Genomic DNA, 17,306 nt, shown 5'->3' with positions numbered 1-17,306 from the left:
ATAGTACAAAAAGTGTGTTATAGATCTATCAACGTTTTCTTTTATTGAACATAATATTTGCACTATATTGCTGTTAGCTGTAAATAATCTAGCCTCCCCATGTACGTAACTTACATATATTTATGTATGACCAGAACAGCAAATAAAGTTCTGGTAGATAGGTACCTCGGAGATTTAACGTGCGCTTTCCGACTTAAGCCTATCTCGCACACGGGGAAGCACTTATACTATTAGGGTAAAAAAGCGTAATGATTAAATAAAGAAGTGCACACCCCCCCCCCCCCCCCCCCCCCCCCCCCCCACGAAGTGGTTTGAGGTCGGTACGCCACTACTCTGGAAGAAGTAGTACAAGTCTGTGTAGTTTGTGATGTCGTACTCGATGTCCTGTCCCCCATTCTTGTGCACCATGACGAAAGGGACTCCTTGTTTGGCGTAGAGATGTTCCTTTGGGGTGTTGATCTGGTCAACCTTGTGATCCGGCCGGGCCTGGTAGTGGTTGATCGGAATGTCTGACTTTTCCACTAGTAATTAAAGTTCTTTGGTATGACCTCTTTTATCCCTGCTGACGTTATCCTAATGTTCAATTTCAGTCTGCCTCACCAAGCGTAAGAAAGCATTGTACATGTTCTGATAAACCATACTGATGCAATTAAGCAAATGAATATTTGCTGTGGGCAAATATCTATTTTCTATATATATATTTGTGGATATGAAGCATTCTAGTTAATTGTGGATACACTGGGCAGACAGAATTGTGTTTATTTCCAGGCCATCCTGATCGTCGTTTACTACTATAAGGTGTATGTTTTGAGGCAAGATCAAAGGCGCCGCACAGCATTTATTAGATAACAGACGGGGGTCGTCCGTTTCGCTTTAAACAACCACCCCACCCTGTCTGTAGGAGTTATATAATCGGTGCGCAAATAACTGTGTCAAGTCCACTGCCGGGCTGATGCGGTGTCAGTGTCAGCGATGAACATGAATGCTCAAATTATAGACCTGTAGCACTCACAAGTTGCTCAGCCAAAATATTTGAAAAGTGTATATTCAATTCTCTGATAACAGCAAATATAACCTTAGAAATAGATTCAACATACAAACAATCAAATGTAGAACACAGACCTATGCTTAATAATAATTTCTTCTGGATATGATCAACCTGCGGAACCCTCTATCCGATGAAGTAACTAATGCTCGCTCATTAAAAGAAATCAAATCATTAATGAATCGTTCTGATGCAATTACTAATAATTTTGACTTCAAATATTTTCATAGATCATGCCAAATTGTCCACTGTCGCCTTAGGCTCGGCTGTAGTGACTTAAACGCTGATAAGTTTAGACGACATGTATCAGACATACCAGACTGCACTTGTGGATATCACCTTGAAGATGCAATTCACTTTTTCTATAACTGTCAAAAAATACGATAATATCAGAAACACTGTGTATTTCTACACACATGGGTATGGTCTAAAAATGATATTACGTGGCAGTAGTTAAGCAGTTCTACAAACATGACTCTTCTTAAATCAGTTCACGACATCATTGTCAAAGCAAAGCAAAAGGTTTGAGTAGCTTAATTTTATGCATGTAGTAAAGGAAAACTGCATTACCTTATTTCACAGACACCACTTGCTTCAGTGTATTGGCTTCGTGTATTTCATTTGTGCATTTTGTATGTTTATGTTCATCACTCTCTTATATATATCCAGCTGTTGTTAAGTTGTTACCTGGAGTGGTATTACATAAGCAAGTTTTGCTTGTTTACCGATCCAGATTTCTTTTGAAATAAAAATACGTTTAAGCCAACACAGCTAACCCTAAAACACATGATTGTAAACTATTCACAAAGGGGCACTAATCTCTGGCTTCTTCTCGGGTGTCGGACTCAAACTCAAACTCATTTATTCTTAGAATAACATGACATACAATTATCTACAATTTTTATTATGTACAATTTAACAAAAATAATAAAAATAGGATACGTGGATACTAATACAATTTACCAATTGTATTGTACACATTGTTAAGGAATTTAGATAGGCCTTTTAGATTTCTTACACTGTTAATGGTCATAATTTTCTTAAATGTTTGGAAACTTAAGATATTGCTTATTTAAGAGTTCATATCGCCGTTGGTGAAAAGCTTCACATTGGAATAACTAATGCAATTCATCTCCCATAGCGATAGATTCACAGAGTGGACACTGGCTGTCTTCCCTGGGAATGTTCAGCCATCGACCTGTTTCAACTGGTAATCCTTGGTTAGAAAGTTCTGACTTTAATTTTGAGAGCAGTAGATATTTCGCAAATGAAGGTTGATTCTTCAGGTAATAAGACCTTTGGATTTCCGCTTGGGCTTTCTAGCTGCCGTGAGTCAATTTGCTCGTTAACGCAACCGAGCGTGACAAGAGACTGGGCTACCAGTCTGCAAGGACAGCTAAATAAGCTTACGCATTTTTGAAAACTGATTGGTTACCCGTGATCTATGAAGATTTCAACAAAGGGCGCATGGTAATTAATTTCTTCAGCCTAAACAAACAGACAAATAACGGCGAAAACTCATCGGATGTCGTTATTTGGAAATACCCCTGATGGTTACAGTTTAATAATAAAAAAGTATCCCTGAGTGAAAGCATTTGCGGATTTCGGATTGCGTGGATGATACAATTACTACTCCCTTGTTGTCATCCACATTTTCTGGTATAACCCTACACTTGTGTATTTGTCGTAATTCACTTGCTGCTCAGTTAATGAATTTATAACATGTATACTTAGTTGTAGCACCACTCAGATTATAAAGGTTCAAATTTGGTCTTTCTTGTACCTGGGGTAATTATTCAATCTAAATCCAGGTTTGAAGTGAGGTGGAATGTGAGTTATGTGATACGCGCGTGGCAGCCCAGCAAGAGATGTATGGTCAGTTGCTTTACTTTTTTTGTAAATCAACTGATCATTCCCAGACATCAAAGGATCAACAGGAAATACGTTGATTGATTAATTACTGTTATCTTGCACAGTGGATATGTCAAAAGTAAGTGTTTACATGTGAAGGTAGGTTTACTAAACCTAGGCAATACACTCATATCATGGCGTGAAGTACAGATGTAAAAACAACGTACTTTGTTCAAAGGGTAACCGATAATACACTGACTGGTTGTTCATTGTTATCTAACTCAATGTATGTTTTTAAGAACCGAGGACATTATAAAAATAGTTGTCACGTGGGCTTTCTCAGCTAACTTGGCAGCTATGTGAAACAATTGAAACAAACTAAGTGATCAGCTAAGAAACAAACACGGGTTATAATATTCGATACATTTAAATAACGTGTAAAACGATATATTTAAATATTTTAATATATTTCATATATATTCCAAATATTGTTTCCAAATAATTATTATTAAAGTATTTGATTCTCACATAGACATTTGACATCGAATAAGTATTTTTGTACAGCTGCAGACGCAATGGATATTGTTCCTTTATGTTGATATTCCCGGATACATTATAACTTTGGTAGGTTGTAATAATTATATTTGCATTTTGTTTTCATTCATTCGCTGCAGCTTTGAACAGAATCATTCTTGTTCCTTTCCGTTTGTTTGGGAAGTTTTTCGATGCGCGATAGACGTTGTTTTCACAAGTATTTTCTTTTGTAAGCGTGTATATGTTACAGTCAATGTGTAAAATATGATTCACTCAGGCAATTTATTAAATATCTAAATATTTCAGTCATTTTACAAATTGACTGAATAATCCATTCATTTATTTAACCGAGAGGCTAAAAATGATAAAGACGATCAAAAGAGCTTAAACACATCACAATATATTAATTATGCTAAGAAAAGAAGCCCAACAATACAGTACTGTACTTGGTGATGATATTAAACATAAACAAATTTTTGGAATTCGTTATCATATTAATAAAGATGGACATATTTTTCAGTTAATTTGTAAAATAAACTGAATATTTAGGCGTTTAATAAATTTCCTTAGTGAAATATGTTTACATTTTGAATGTAAACATATACACACGGTAAAATAAGCAATGTTCAGATGAAATATTTACTTTGTGTTGCAAGTCAAAATAGTGTACACAAAGATCGCACAATTACCAAGCAAGTGACTTACCAAAACTGCATCACCATTACCGATGCTCCCCACAAATATACCTACATTTCCAAAACTGTATTTCATTTTTGTTGATCAATGTGACCATACGTCCTTCTCCTTTCAATAAAAATGCGCTTACGAATGGCGAGCACAGGTCGCGAACAAGTCTAGATTTCTGCTATATCATCCGGGTACTCACTGGGAAAATACAGTAATGCACAGGTAACAACTACTCCCGCGGAATTGCTTTAGATCAGTGCTCCTTTGTACGTTGAATTACTATATATTGTGAATGCCAAAATGATGTATCAAGGATCAAGTAGAAGGTACATTGACCGTAGCGCTGGGAGTTTATTCAACAGACCCGTGAAAATAACACTGCTGTTTCTTACTATTTATTTTAGATGACGCAGTCAAAGCTCACTTCTCCTGGCGGCCATTATCGAACGGCCAGCTAAAACACAACCCCGCGCTTACGTCTACAGGTCTCTTCCTGTAGTACGGTAATTAGTATTCTCTCCAATGATATAACCCACCCTCATTAATTACATGCTGCTCTTTCCCAGCCTCACTGCTATGGAGCTGAGATAAAGAGTCCAAGTCATCATAAAGTAATTAGGGTCCAATAAAAACAATGCGCCGCCAAACCTCATACATATTATCACTGAAAGTCGTACTACAGACGGTTAATGTCAAATCACAATAAAAGCATTTCAATTGCAATAACATGTTCCAGGACCATGTATTCTCTTAACACCATCGGATTTAGAAGCAATGGTCGTATAAAACAAGACAGATCTATTTAAACACAACAGTATTCATGTTATTCCCACAAAATCACATAAAGAAAGGAGACATTAGCAAATACATGTGTATTATCATTTTTCGTCAGGATAACAAAATTTTCTCTCCTTGTTACCACCTCCAGGGTCAGCTTAAGACGGGTCCTCCTTTGGTCAAAAGTTTGTTCCCCCTCTAATGAGTGTGTCACGCGTTGCACACGAGTGGCGGACGGGGTGCACACCCGTGTGCAACGCGTTGCACACGGGTATCACACGCGTGACCAACCCGATGCACACTGGTTGCGTAACGCGTTGCCCATGCGTGTAAGGGGAATGAACTTCTAGGCAGTAGTGTAACATGTGCACACCGTTTTTTTACGTTTATATCTCCATAAACTCCAACAGTATTGAAGTCAATTCATGTAAATATATATGTCAATACTTAATTTCATAAACTGATTATTTAATCATTAATACATTGAAATCTGTACACAACGATACAAAATCAAAATAAGTGGCATCGTTCAGTGCAAAACGCAAAACAAACAGCACTCTATTACCAGCCAATCCAAAAACAGTTGTCCCTCAGGAGGTATGCCCTAAATAGAAATGTTTGGTCAGCCAACGAAATGTTATGAAAACACATGGAATTTATTTCCTGTAATTTGATTGGTTGGCTATTTTAGCGTAGTGTCATTCGAATTGGACACAATACAAAGTTATGAAAACGAATGGAAAGGGGTCTTTATCACAATAGAACAGAGCTGTTATACACTGGATGATCAAGGACGTGAGTGTTGTATCAACGGTCTATTAAGAAAAGCTTCTATGTTGATCGTAAATGGTGACATAAGAATATATACTGTGCAAAAAGGGGATAGTCAATATTCTAGCATTCTGTGCTTGCTCCTGATTGGATAAAAAGAGGTATCCCTTTTCCTACTGAAACCTCTTTTAAACATATGAAGCACAAACAGATGTCCCAACATCACTGAAGTCACAGCACAGGAACTTGATCACAACAGCTTTTCAAACATGATGAAATCCATTTTAGAACACCACAATTAAGCAAAACATTAACGAACCCCTTTGCCAGGGCCACAGCTGTCACTTTTCTTACACATGCTGGCGTTGAATGCCGTGAAATCTTAAAACTGACAGGTCATAAAACATCAATCTATCCCTCATAAAATCCATCCCTCATAAAAACCGGCTGTTCAGTCATACTCCACTTTTATTGGCAATCATGATGTACCAGCATAAAATTTCAAAACACAGTAGGTTTATCTCCTTAATACCAGATGCTTATAGAATTACATCAAGTGGTGATAATGGATGGATATGGACTAGGCACAACAGGCCAATCAACAGAACATGTATATTGTATTAGTGTGTTGTTAAAAGGTTAACGTTTGAGATGACCTTGGACGGCCCGAATCAATTTACCAATGACAGTTTGAGGGAGTCTTTCCCACTTCTCTTCGCCTGGCACAGCTTGACTATCTTATCGGGGGATTTTGACGCTGGGGTACACATCTCCCAATCATGTTCCTGACATGTTGGCCATTGCATTCAGGTGATGTTCTCTATTTGTGGTATGTCATGACACGTGCACAGAGGACACGAGCGTTTTCGTCTTGAAAATACTGTCCAGTGATCCATCCCTGGACAACATGCATTGGCGTTCTGGCAGCCGAAGTGATCCCGCCAAGTATCATTAAAGATCCACCCCCACATCTGCCATGTTTCCGTACGTTGACTTTCGCGTGAAATTTCTTTGGATGCATCCAGACACGTCCACGACTATCCAGAAAGTCCAGAGTGAATCTGGACTCATCTGAAAACATGACACGAGAACATTTGTGATTCCCCCAGTTTCTAGGCTCTAAACAACATTAGCGTCGGGCGAGAATGTGTCGATTTGTTAACGGTGGTACTACATGCACGTGGTTGCCTAACATGCAGGTTAGTTGCATGTAGACGAGTGATAATCGTCTGCTCAGTAAGTTGAATTCCGGAGGCTTGCTGCAAGTTGACAGTGATGAGTGGTTGTTTGGGCATGATTTCTTAAACTCTGGTTTCTGGTTTAATCGATCCTGGATTTGTGTTGTTGACCTAGGGCTCTTTGTGTAATCATGAACATTTTGTCTGCAGAAACCTGTTCAAAAGTTTACAGAGTGAGATACATTGAAAATATTGGCTGCCTCTCACTGGTTTCAAAAGCATGCCAATAGCATTCAGGCGTTCATCACGCTGCAGACGATGCATTCCCATTGTTATCACAGATTCTGCATTAAAGCAAGAGTGGAGAGTTTAATTATAATTGACAATGTCAAAGGGCCAGAGCTATTTGACGACCTTTCACTTTAGTGTCAAAATGAAGAACAACCCCCTACCCACGTGCATAATTAAAGGAACTGAATGGAAACACATGCAATGTTCCGGTTGTGGTGGTGCATTAAGTTTTGGTTCTCAAAAATTTTCCATATCTGGCAGTTATTTCAAAGCTGATCTTTCTTCTGACGACCTATCATGGCATCTATAATTCATTATCCCCAACGTTTTGGGAGAGAAGATCACGATCGTAACCTGGACATGTGGATTAACCTTCACATCAACGTAGATCTATTTTCATACTTAATGTTTAGCTTTGTTGGTCGATTATGTAAATTGATCATATTCATGCTCTGATCATGTACAAACATCATTAATGTATGTTTTCTTTATTTCATCTGTAGTTCAGCTTTATGATAATTATGTGTGCAGAGAACGGCACCATTGAGTTCGACGAGTTCGTAGCCGTGATGACGAAAACGTCGAAGTCGCAAATGGAGCCAGAGATGAAGGTGACGTTCAAGATTTTCGATCAAGATGGCGACGGCTACATCGACGCTAAGGAACTGAAGCAGGTGATGAAGGCTTTGGGGGAGAAGCTGACGGACGACGAGATCAGGGTGATGATCCTAGAAGCCGACAAGAACAACGATGAGAAGATCAGCTATGATGGTATGTTACCGTGTAGTTGGATATGACGGTACGTTGTCTTGTGGTTTGCTACGGTGGTCTGGTGGCTGCATGTTGGTTGGTTTGGTTGGTTTGGATGATTTGTTGTTTTACGCCGCACTCAGCAATATTTCAGTTATATGACGGCGGTCGAGTCTGGACAAGACAATCCAGTAATTGACATCATGAACATCGATCCACGCAATTGGGACCGATGACATGCATCAAACAAGTCAGCGAGCCTGATCCCGTTAGTCGCCTTTTACGACGAGCATGAAGATCCGGGGTAGAATATGTCTTCAGCAACCCATGCTACGTTGTCCTGTGGTTGGCGACGTTGGTACAGTGTCTGGTGGTTTATTATGACGATGCATTGTCCTACAGTTGGCTAAGACAGTACTTTTTTTCTGTAGCTACGTAGGTGGCTCGGGTGTTATTGTTTGGATGGGGGTGCCCCCGGTTTCCCAACATTTCTTAAAACAACAAACCCAGTCAGGCGTAAAACAATAGAGGGATTAGTTTGGGTACACTACTGGTAGGATGTGGCGGTTCGTTGTCCTGAGGCTGGATATAGCGGTATGTTGTCCTGAGGCTGGATATGGCGGTATGTTGTCCTGAGGCTGGATATAGCGGTATGTTGTTCTGAGTTTGGATATGGCGGTACGTTGTCCTGAGGCTGGATATGGCAGTATGTTGTCCTGAGGCTGGATATAGCGGTATGTTGTTCTGAGTTTGGATATGGCGGTACGTTGTTCTGAGTTTGGATATGGCGGTACGTTGTCCTGAGGCTGGATATGGCGGTACGTTGTCCTGAGGCTGGATATGGCGGTACGTTGTTCTGAGTTTGGATATGGCGGTACGTTGTCCTGAGGCTGGATATGGCGGTACGTTGTCCTGAGGCTGGATATGGCGGTACGTTGTCCTGAGGCTGGATATGGCGGTATGTTGTTCTGAGTTTGAATATGGCGGTACGTTGTCCTGAGGCTGGATATGGCGGTACGTTGTCCTGAGGCTGGATATGGCGGTACGTTGTCCTGAGGCTGGATATGGCGGTACGTTGTCCTGAGGCTGGATATGGCGGTATGTTGTCCTGAGGCTGGATATTGCGGTACGTTGTCCTGAGGCCGGATATGGCGGTACGTTGTCCTGAGGCTGGATATGGCGGTACGTTGTCCTGAGGCTGGATATGGCGGTATGTTGTCCTGAGGCTGGATATGGCGGTACGTTGTCCTGAGGCTGGATATGGCGGTACGTCGTCCTGTAGATGGAAATGACGATACGTTATCCTGCAGTGTATGTCACGTGATGACGTTCTGCTGTTTCGGCAATCTGCATGTTTATGCTATTCTTGTACGATTTGCGAGATTGCGACATTTGGACAGAATGGCCTTTACAGTATCCCTACATAATTACGTTCCCGTAGTCTACCGTTGCATTATTGATAAATATACTTTTTGTTTGTAGAGTTCGTATTGATGATGCAGTCCAGGTGAAGAGTATTCGTCGCCATGGAAACGTACACCGACTTCCGGCATGCCTTTTGCTTCATTCGTGACGCCAACTTTTAAATTTTTGACTTAACTGTGTTTTGACACATGGAAGGTCGTTTGTCTGACATTCCATAGGTTTCGACTCCATGTTAGATGGTTTAAAGATCCTAAGGAATCTATGATAAACACATACACTGTTTGGAAACTTGTGACTTTGGTAGATAAATATGTATAATCATTTTTAATAAGATTTCCCCTTAAATTAAATTCGACGTTTTCAGTTTTTTGCAATACATCCTGATGGCATGTTATAAAATATGAATATGAATTGCACTAATGTATTGGTGAAGGCTAGCGGACGTTTCTAATGTAAAAGTGTATGTTAATAACAGCTAAAGATTCCCTTCCTAAACAACAAACAGTGAAACGTCGTTAATCCAGACCTTTTAGTCCTTTATGGCCGATTATTGTCGAGTCACCCGTGTTCGTGACCTGACGTGATGATTCCTCGTGCATTTGTGACGTCTATCAAGGTTACTTTACGTCCACATAATAGGTCGTATGATTCAAAAACTTCACAGATCACTCTCACTAAAAACAGTATTCGAATAGGTGATTATTTGCCATGAACTGGAAATGATGTTCTAAAACCTATAAAATCCATTTATTAAGTGTTTGAAAACAACAAGTACGTTTCTATCTGGTGCGTCGCATTTTGTACGACCAAGGAATGCAAATAACCAACTTAGATAGTGCTACTACGGAAAAAATGTTTTTCTTTACATTTTGACAACGGCTGTAGATATATATTTCTTAAAACCGAAATTTTAAGCACAATGTGCCATTTTATCCATAAATCTCGTAGTTTTAATAGTCGGTTGCTTTGGAGGTGACAGAAATTAAATCTGTTTGGTTATTATAATTAATCACAAATTTGAATGATCACATATGACAAAAAAATCACTTTCGCGTCTGCGATATAATGGTCGCCTAATACTTCGCGTCACAAACTGTCATACTCAAGGATATGTAGAAAGAACATTGCTCCTTAGCAATCATTCTTTAAACCGAAAACATGTTACCCCGGACGATCTCATTCAGGACGGTACCGTCCTCATGAACGGGAATTCACTGTACACCATGGTCATTCCAAGACTGTTCACTATATATCAATATCGTCAGCATCTATTCTTTTGAGATACTGCGTCATCCAATCGTATTACCACTGCGCACAACTATCTGGTAGCTTCAGTGTCTACTCATTTGTCCAAGAATAATTAATCAGTTAGTTTATTACTGTATGATAGAGGACATTTAATTTCTCAAGCTTAGATCGTGTGTTTCGTGTTTTCCAATATTTTGTTGTATATTGTTAAAACCAAAGAGCAAATAAACCTCAGTATTTATACTCTAAAGTGTTTTATATTTATCATGTATATTGTAAATGTGTTCATGAGCTCTCATTCGTGTTGTCACTCCAGTTTGGACATGCAAGCTCTTTACTTTCTATTTATCAATTTGATGCAATAAATAAAACATATACTCTTGATTCATTTGTTGTCATCACATGTAAACCATTTTCCAGTTGGTACTGTTTTACAGTTTCCAAAATACAGAAAAAGTACAACTGACATTATGATTCATAAGACTAAATCAAATGATTCCCCTTTTTTCAATATCTTCCAATGACGTGAATTAGTTGTTGTTGTTGTTTTTGTTTGGTTTTTTTGTTTAACGCCAGACTCTGCAATATTCTAGCCATATGACGGCAGTCTGTAAATAATCGAGTCTGGACCAGACAATCCAGTGATTGACGTTATGAGCATCGATTCAAACGATTGGGATAATTTGACATGCATCAACCAAGTCATAGAGCCTGACCAGTGGTACTATTTTTCAATATGTAGACGATTGGGAGCAATGTTGCATATACATTTCATAACAACAGCAAAGAGGTTAAACTTAATATGCTGAATCGATGTATGATGCTTTATTTGCTTTTTAAATTTACACTGCATCGCAATAATTAATAATAATATAAATATAAATAAAGCGACCAAACCTTTCCATTGCAAAAGAAATCTCTGCATAAAGGAGAGTCGATAGTACAATTCCGACTATATCATGATCATGTGTTTATGAATCACTATCAATTAGTAATGATACCACCGGTGGGACCCGTCACAAACGCATGCAAAGGCAAGTCAACTGTTCACCTGAAAATAAAATAGGAACATATGGTACAAGTCAAAATGGGAATTGCATCGGACATCATTTTTGTCACTGATGCGTCAAATTTTGAAATGTCCTCAACATGTCTTCCATAAAACGTTTTTAAAGCTTTTACTGAGGCCTTGAATGTTGTACCCTTGATCAAACAACTTCCTAGCAAGAGTTTTATGATACTCTTGGAAATCAAAGCAAAGTCCCACTCTGTCAGGGTATGATGTCACACATTCAACCAAATCACGAAGTCTGAGCATGGGATCTATCTGGTCGCCTCACAAACCTGCACCTAAAGCTGACGACATATCATAACACAGAATCGCAGGTTGGTATGATGTATAGCATCTGGTATGCTTACAAGTTTCATCAAGAAATGGTTTATGAGACATACTCTGCAATATGAACTTGTTATTTGTTGAGAAACACAAACACTATAAAAAATTATGTAAAGTTCTGAATTGCAAATGTCATCAGTTCAGCACTTGCCTGGACGGAATACATAGCTTCACAGAGGAAATATTGTACAATTAATGAGTTCAAAGGTTCAGGACAATTGTCAAATATGAAAGTAAATGTCATCTGAAGTTTCACTGAGAAAACAATTTGTGAAATCAGGTCTTTGAAAGGCAATTAGAAGTGATACCAATGAGGAAGAGAATTTATGTATAAATGAATTCACCTGACGAAGGAGTAAGCATATACTCTGAAACGTCGTGCTACTCATGATAAAGAAGTTGACATCCATAAATTCACTTACTTAATTTGTGAAATGCTAGGCATCCTGATGGGCGCAAATTGTGCTCCCCTCTCTTCCGTTTTTTTTCTATAACCATTCGCGTCATGATTTCTGCTCGGATTGCCAAAGATGAAATTAAGGGAATTTGGCCAAGAAGTTTAACTTACGCTTCAGGTATATCGATATTCTGATATAGCGCCCAATAATGGTGAAAAAGACACTTCCCTTCCACTGACTTACACAAGTGAGATAGAAATATAGTTGTTGATTTAGATTATGAATAAAGACTCACAGTGACAAAAAAACTATCCGGAAGACTGTTTGACAAGGGGGATGACTTCAACTTTCTAATGTCAACTTTCCGTTTATGTTGAGCAATACTCCAGCAGCTCAAGCCTTTGGTCTACATTTCACAATCGAGTATGCTCTTTAAACAAAGATTTCTAAGAGCGTCATACGACTCTTGCAGAAAGGTTAGTTGATCAGGGTTACAACACAACAGGGTCTTTGCAAAGCTTTCACAAAACACCTTGTAGTCTTGCTAGTTTTCTGCACATATGTAAGGTTATTTACATACATGTTCAAATAAAACTTGGACTCAAATATATTAATGTTTCTTTCTTCTTTGTTCCGCACCTGTATTCTGTACACCTCAGAAAGATTATCTTTCGCTATCATGTTGACTGACAAAAAACTATGGGCTTTAAGACATAAACGGTCTTTTAGTGTTGTTCATGCTTAGATTTCATTATCTTCTAAAAGGATGAAGCAAGCTAAGGGGAATGGTGATTATCCATCCATGACAGGCGGGTGACATGGAATTAACATTGCTTTAAACCACGGTTCATTTGTCTTTTTTGTTCTGTCACTGGCTTTCAAATTGATTCTAACCAGCAAAGTCCCCATCGAATGCTGAGGAATCTAGTCTTCTGCTTTGGCTAAATGGAAGGATTGCACCAGAATGAACAAAAGCAATTACTACCACCAGCTAATATTACTGACTTCTAGCTAATTCGATTATGTCTTTTATGCAGTGCGCTATTCTATACACTGAACGGACGTGTGATTAGGCAGCGTTTCGTTGTAAGAAGTGAACACAAAGAAACAAATGTATGCCTGCTCATACAAGTACCACCAACATAGGCAAGTATGATTGAGGTCATTGAAACTTTTGCTCGTGCTGATGCTATATGAATTGTATTTCCTAACCTTGCTAGATGTCCAGGAAATGCTTAGGGAATATTTTTACGTGCATCACGCAGGGCCGACCAAAGCGGTTTTCTCATGTTGAATCAGCATCACTTTTAATGACTTGACCAGAAACTAATTTGCCTTGTACCATATGTTCCCATGTTTTTCCGGATGAACAATTGACTTGACTTTGCATGTGGTTGTGACGGATGCCACCGGTGGGGAAGGATACGCTCACCTTTTCGCGAACACCAGGTATCATCACTATTTGGTGGTGATTCATAAACACAAGAGACCGCCTCTGTGGTCTAGTGGTAGAGCATCCGCCCGGAGAAGGTCGGGAGTTCGATCTCCGGCCGCGTCATACCAAAAGACATTAAGAGATGGTACTTGTTACCCGCCTGGCACTCGGCATTAGGGACTGGTCGGTTCTGAGTCAGTATACTGTGTCTGAGTTGGGTATTCATGTTAAACTGTGATATGGTATCTCAGTGGGCAAGCACTATGAAATCGTCTTTAGTCCCAACTAGTACAAGCAGCCACATACATAAACATGCATGCACGTCTCTAAATAAGTGCAATAATCTTGGACGTGAGGTTAAACCCCATTTCATCTAACCTCATAAACACAAGATCGTGATATAATCAGAATGACGTACAATCAACTCTGCTTTTAGCGGAGTTTTCTTATTTATGTAGGAAGGATTGCCACATAGTTACAGACTTATTTCAGCTGATATTCCCTGTCACAGATTTTTCAAACGACTGTCAATAACAATGTTTCACTGAATTCATATTTGTCAAGTCGCATCGGTTTCAACTGACCATGAGAATTTGTATCGATCTATCATATGTCCAACAAATACTCCTTGAAGAAGAAGAAGGCAAATCAATTACGCAATAGCCATGGTTACACACACAAAAATTGGAAGTAGGTTAACATATTTAAAGATGAAGCATATTATTGGACTCCTCTCCGCAAAAACAGGACAATATTTTATCTTTCCCTTAGGAAACATTTCCAACGTCAGTATACTCGAAAGGACAAAGTCAATATGAGTAATCTTGGTTGAGAGAAGGATCAATGATATTCGTGTATGAAGATGAAAATATCACCATGACACTTAACTATAGTATTGAGGTTTAAAAAGTAGGGTGTGAATCCATCTTCGACTACAGAGTAACTTAAATAACCACCTTGTGTTTGAGATGAAAGTCATTGTCCGCCTTTCAAAGTTGAGTGTTTTTCTATGCTTCTTATTCAACGTTTGTCGGATAACATGGAATCTCCATAAAAACAAATGGTCTTGATGACACCTCCTGACAAGAAGAACGGTTTCCCTTACACAGTATGTAGAACGAAATGTCAAAGCCTTAGAAGTATTCATGTTCCTACCACTATTACAAGAAAAGAAAACCAATTGACCTGTAATAGAATATCCCAGCAGTTATTTTGCTTGGGTAGAGCTTCCTCTTCTGTTGTGCCATGTTTTGCATAACGCAAGTGATTAAAGAATTGATTTACATAGTTCATCTAGATACCCAGATCTTATCATCCAACAATTCCCTTGAAGCATTTATATGGATTATATGTTTTGCAGTACGCAATCGTCTCATCGTCATAACTATGAAGCCATTGGTGACAGTGATGATCACCATCACAACACTCACAACTGTTTTAGTAAGTACTTTTCGAGCATATTAATATTGAAGAACTTTGAGATTAGGGTGGCTTATTTTCAAAACCAGAGGTGAAAATGTTAGACCAGAAATGCAAATAATCAAACTGGTAAGGAACATTACTTTGAGGTTCTGTGCAATTTATGTTACCTTAAACAAAGATGAATCTTCTTATACCCTTAATATTAGCCATATCTGCCATTTGGTATTCAAGAAGAGAGAAGATGATTATTGTTATTTATTTTCACTATAACATATACCACACAATAACACCATCATTTCAACAATTAAGAGGAACATGAAGCTAAATGTCAGCTTTGAAAATCAGGCAGTATGAGTAGAAGGTAAGGATTGTTTGTCCTGAGTCAGTGACGAAGCATATTGAAATGCAGCATGCTATGGGCATGAATAATCTAAGCACCAACTGCTACCATGTTCCAGATGTAAATATGAAAAGACAAAGAAGTGAATTATTAATGCAGCAAAATCACCCAGAACATACTTTTAAAGGAGAAAACGTGAAACATGAAACACTGCGTGAAATAAGCTTAGTGAATACTGGAATAATAAATTCGAAAGATGTCAATTTTAGGAAGGGAATATAATACGACATTTACATGGTCTTCTCAACCTGAAAAAGACGTCAATAAATCCAGGATTATAACATTCACGCGCGCAAATCACACTATGAGAATTCACATGTCTATGGTCGGTTAGATCTGACGGTTTCTCAACACGATACTGTGAATAAATTGACGCGATAAGACGTCCACCTCTATCTGGAGATCATATAAAAGATCACCTACGACACGAACTTAATTTTAAAAATGCATCTCCACAGAATAATAACCCTGCTGGTTGCACTCTGGCATGGGCATGGGTTAGTCAAGAAAAGTCGACGCGTCGCCACCCAGAGGTTTAAACGAAATTAAACAACGACATTTTCAAGTTTGTCCCACGATGCTGTCCGATATGCTCAGCCTCTGCAGTCGATGAAACATATGACTGTGTTTCTCCCACGTAAACATGGCTGAGTTGTGATCTATGAACACACGAACAGAGGGCATCAGTGGAGCACAACTCTGTTCAAAATGGAACACATTTTACTTATTGCAAATACACAGTGTTTGAGACACGGATGCACGAACAGAATCCGTTTGCAGGCAATGGCACAGAACACATCTACGCCCATGGGAAGCCTAACCTCTAGGCGAAGCAGTCAGATTTACCATGTAAGATTTACCACAGAGCGGCCAAAGAGCAGCCGCTTTGGTGAAAAATGCTTCAAGCAGGCCTTTAGAGAATAAAGCTTTGCATGATATTGGTGCAAACAGAGTTACAGACCTGACATGGAAAGTCGAACATCACAGAGGGAGAACTATCACGCCAAATATACGTACCGGTATACTGAGAATCGGATTCCAAACGGACGCTTTCTGTTTGATTTGTTGACACGAGACATTCATGAAACATTTTTCCAAGTCTCTATGTACGAAGCGATATACAACAGGACTGCGATATTCCTACCACGATGCCATTGAGCTTAACGTAAAGGAATGTGCTATATATTCACTTCGTGTGAAAGGCAAGATTCGCTCTTTACGCAAGCAAAGTTTGGGTGAGAAGTACCGGAAGACAATACTAAAAGGACATTTAACCAACTTTCCACTTGATACAGTAAAGCGTCTATTAATCAGTGTATGGGCAGGAGCGGGTATATCAAAAGACGTCCAAGCGCCTGAAATGGATGGTAGCAAATTACGAAAAATTTATTCAACTGAAGAGGTGGTGCACAGGCTGTTCTTTTCAAGCAATTATTTCGTCTCTGTTTCAAGACTTCTCTGTGGAAAAGAATATCACCAGCTACGCGGGAAGTGCGACAATTTCAGACAAAATTAAAACAATGAGAACTTTTAAATCAAAATTTATTGAGGCATGTTTTGTGGGTAATGACACTTTTTCTCTGGAGTTGCCAAACTCATTTACGTGAAGTCGATATGTATACAAACCGTGTTAAAACCCTTCCCAAATGTCCGAATGGGAGTACCATCAATAGCTGCTTTGTCCAGGAAAACAGCGTT

General features: G+C 39.0%; 1 protein-coding gene across 1 annotated transcript in view; it reads left to right on the top strand.

Annotated features, from left to right (window-relative positions):
• Nucleotides 1–10,941, top strand: part of LOC124118492 (calmodulin-A-like) — a 53,427-nt gene extending 42,486 nt beyond the window's left edge. Inside the window, exons 4-5 of the mRNA XM_046480613.2 lie at nucleotides 7,666–7,905; nucleotides 9,367–10,941. Coding sequence (XP_046336569.1) covers nucleotides 7,666–7,905; nucleotides 9,367–9,395 — 269 coding nt within the window. The 3' untranslated portion in view covers nucleotides 9,396–10,941. The remainder of the gene's footprint in view (nucleotides 1–7,665; nucleotides 7,906–9,366) is intronic.
• The last annotated feature ends 6,365 nt before the right edge of the window (nucleotides 10,942–17,306 follow it).

This window comes from Haliotis rufescens, unplaced genomic scaffold, assembly GCF_023055435.1.
Source record: "Haliotis rufescens isolate VD_foot unplaced genomic scaffold, xgHalRufe1.0.p SCAF_3, whole genome shotgun sequence".
NCBI classification, from domain to species: Eukaryota; Metazoa; Mollusca; class Gastropoda; order Lepetellida; family Haliotidae; genus Haliotis; species Haliotis rufescens.
The sequence above is the reverse complement of the archived record's forward strand: the minus strand, read 5'-3'. Positions and strand labels throughout refer to the sequence as shown.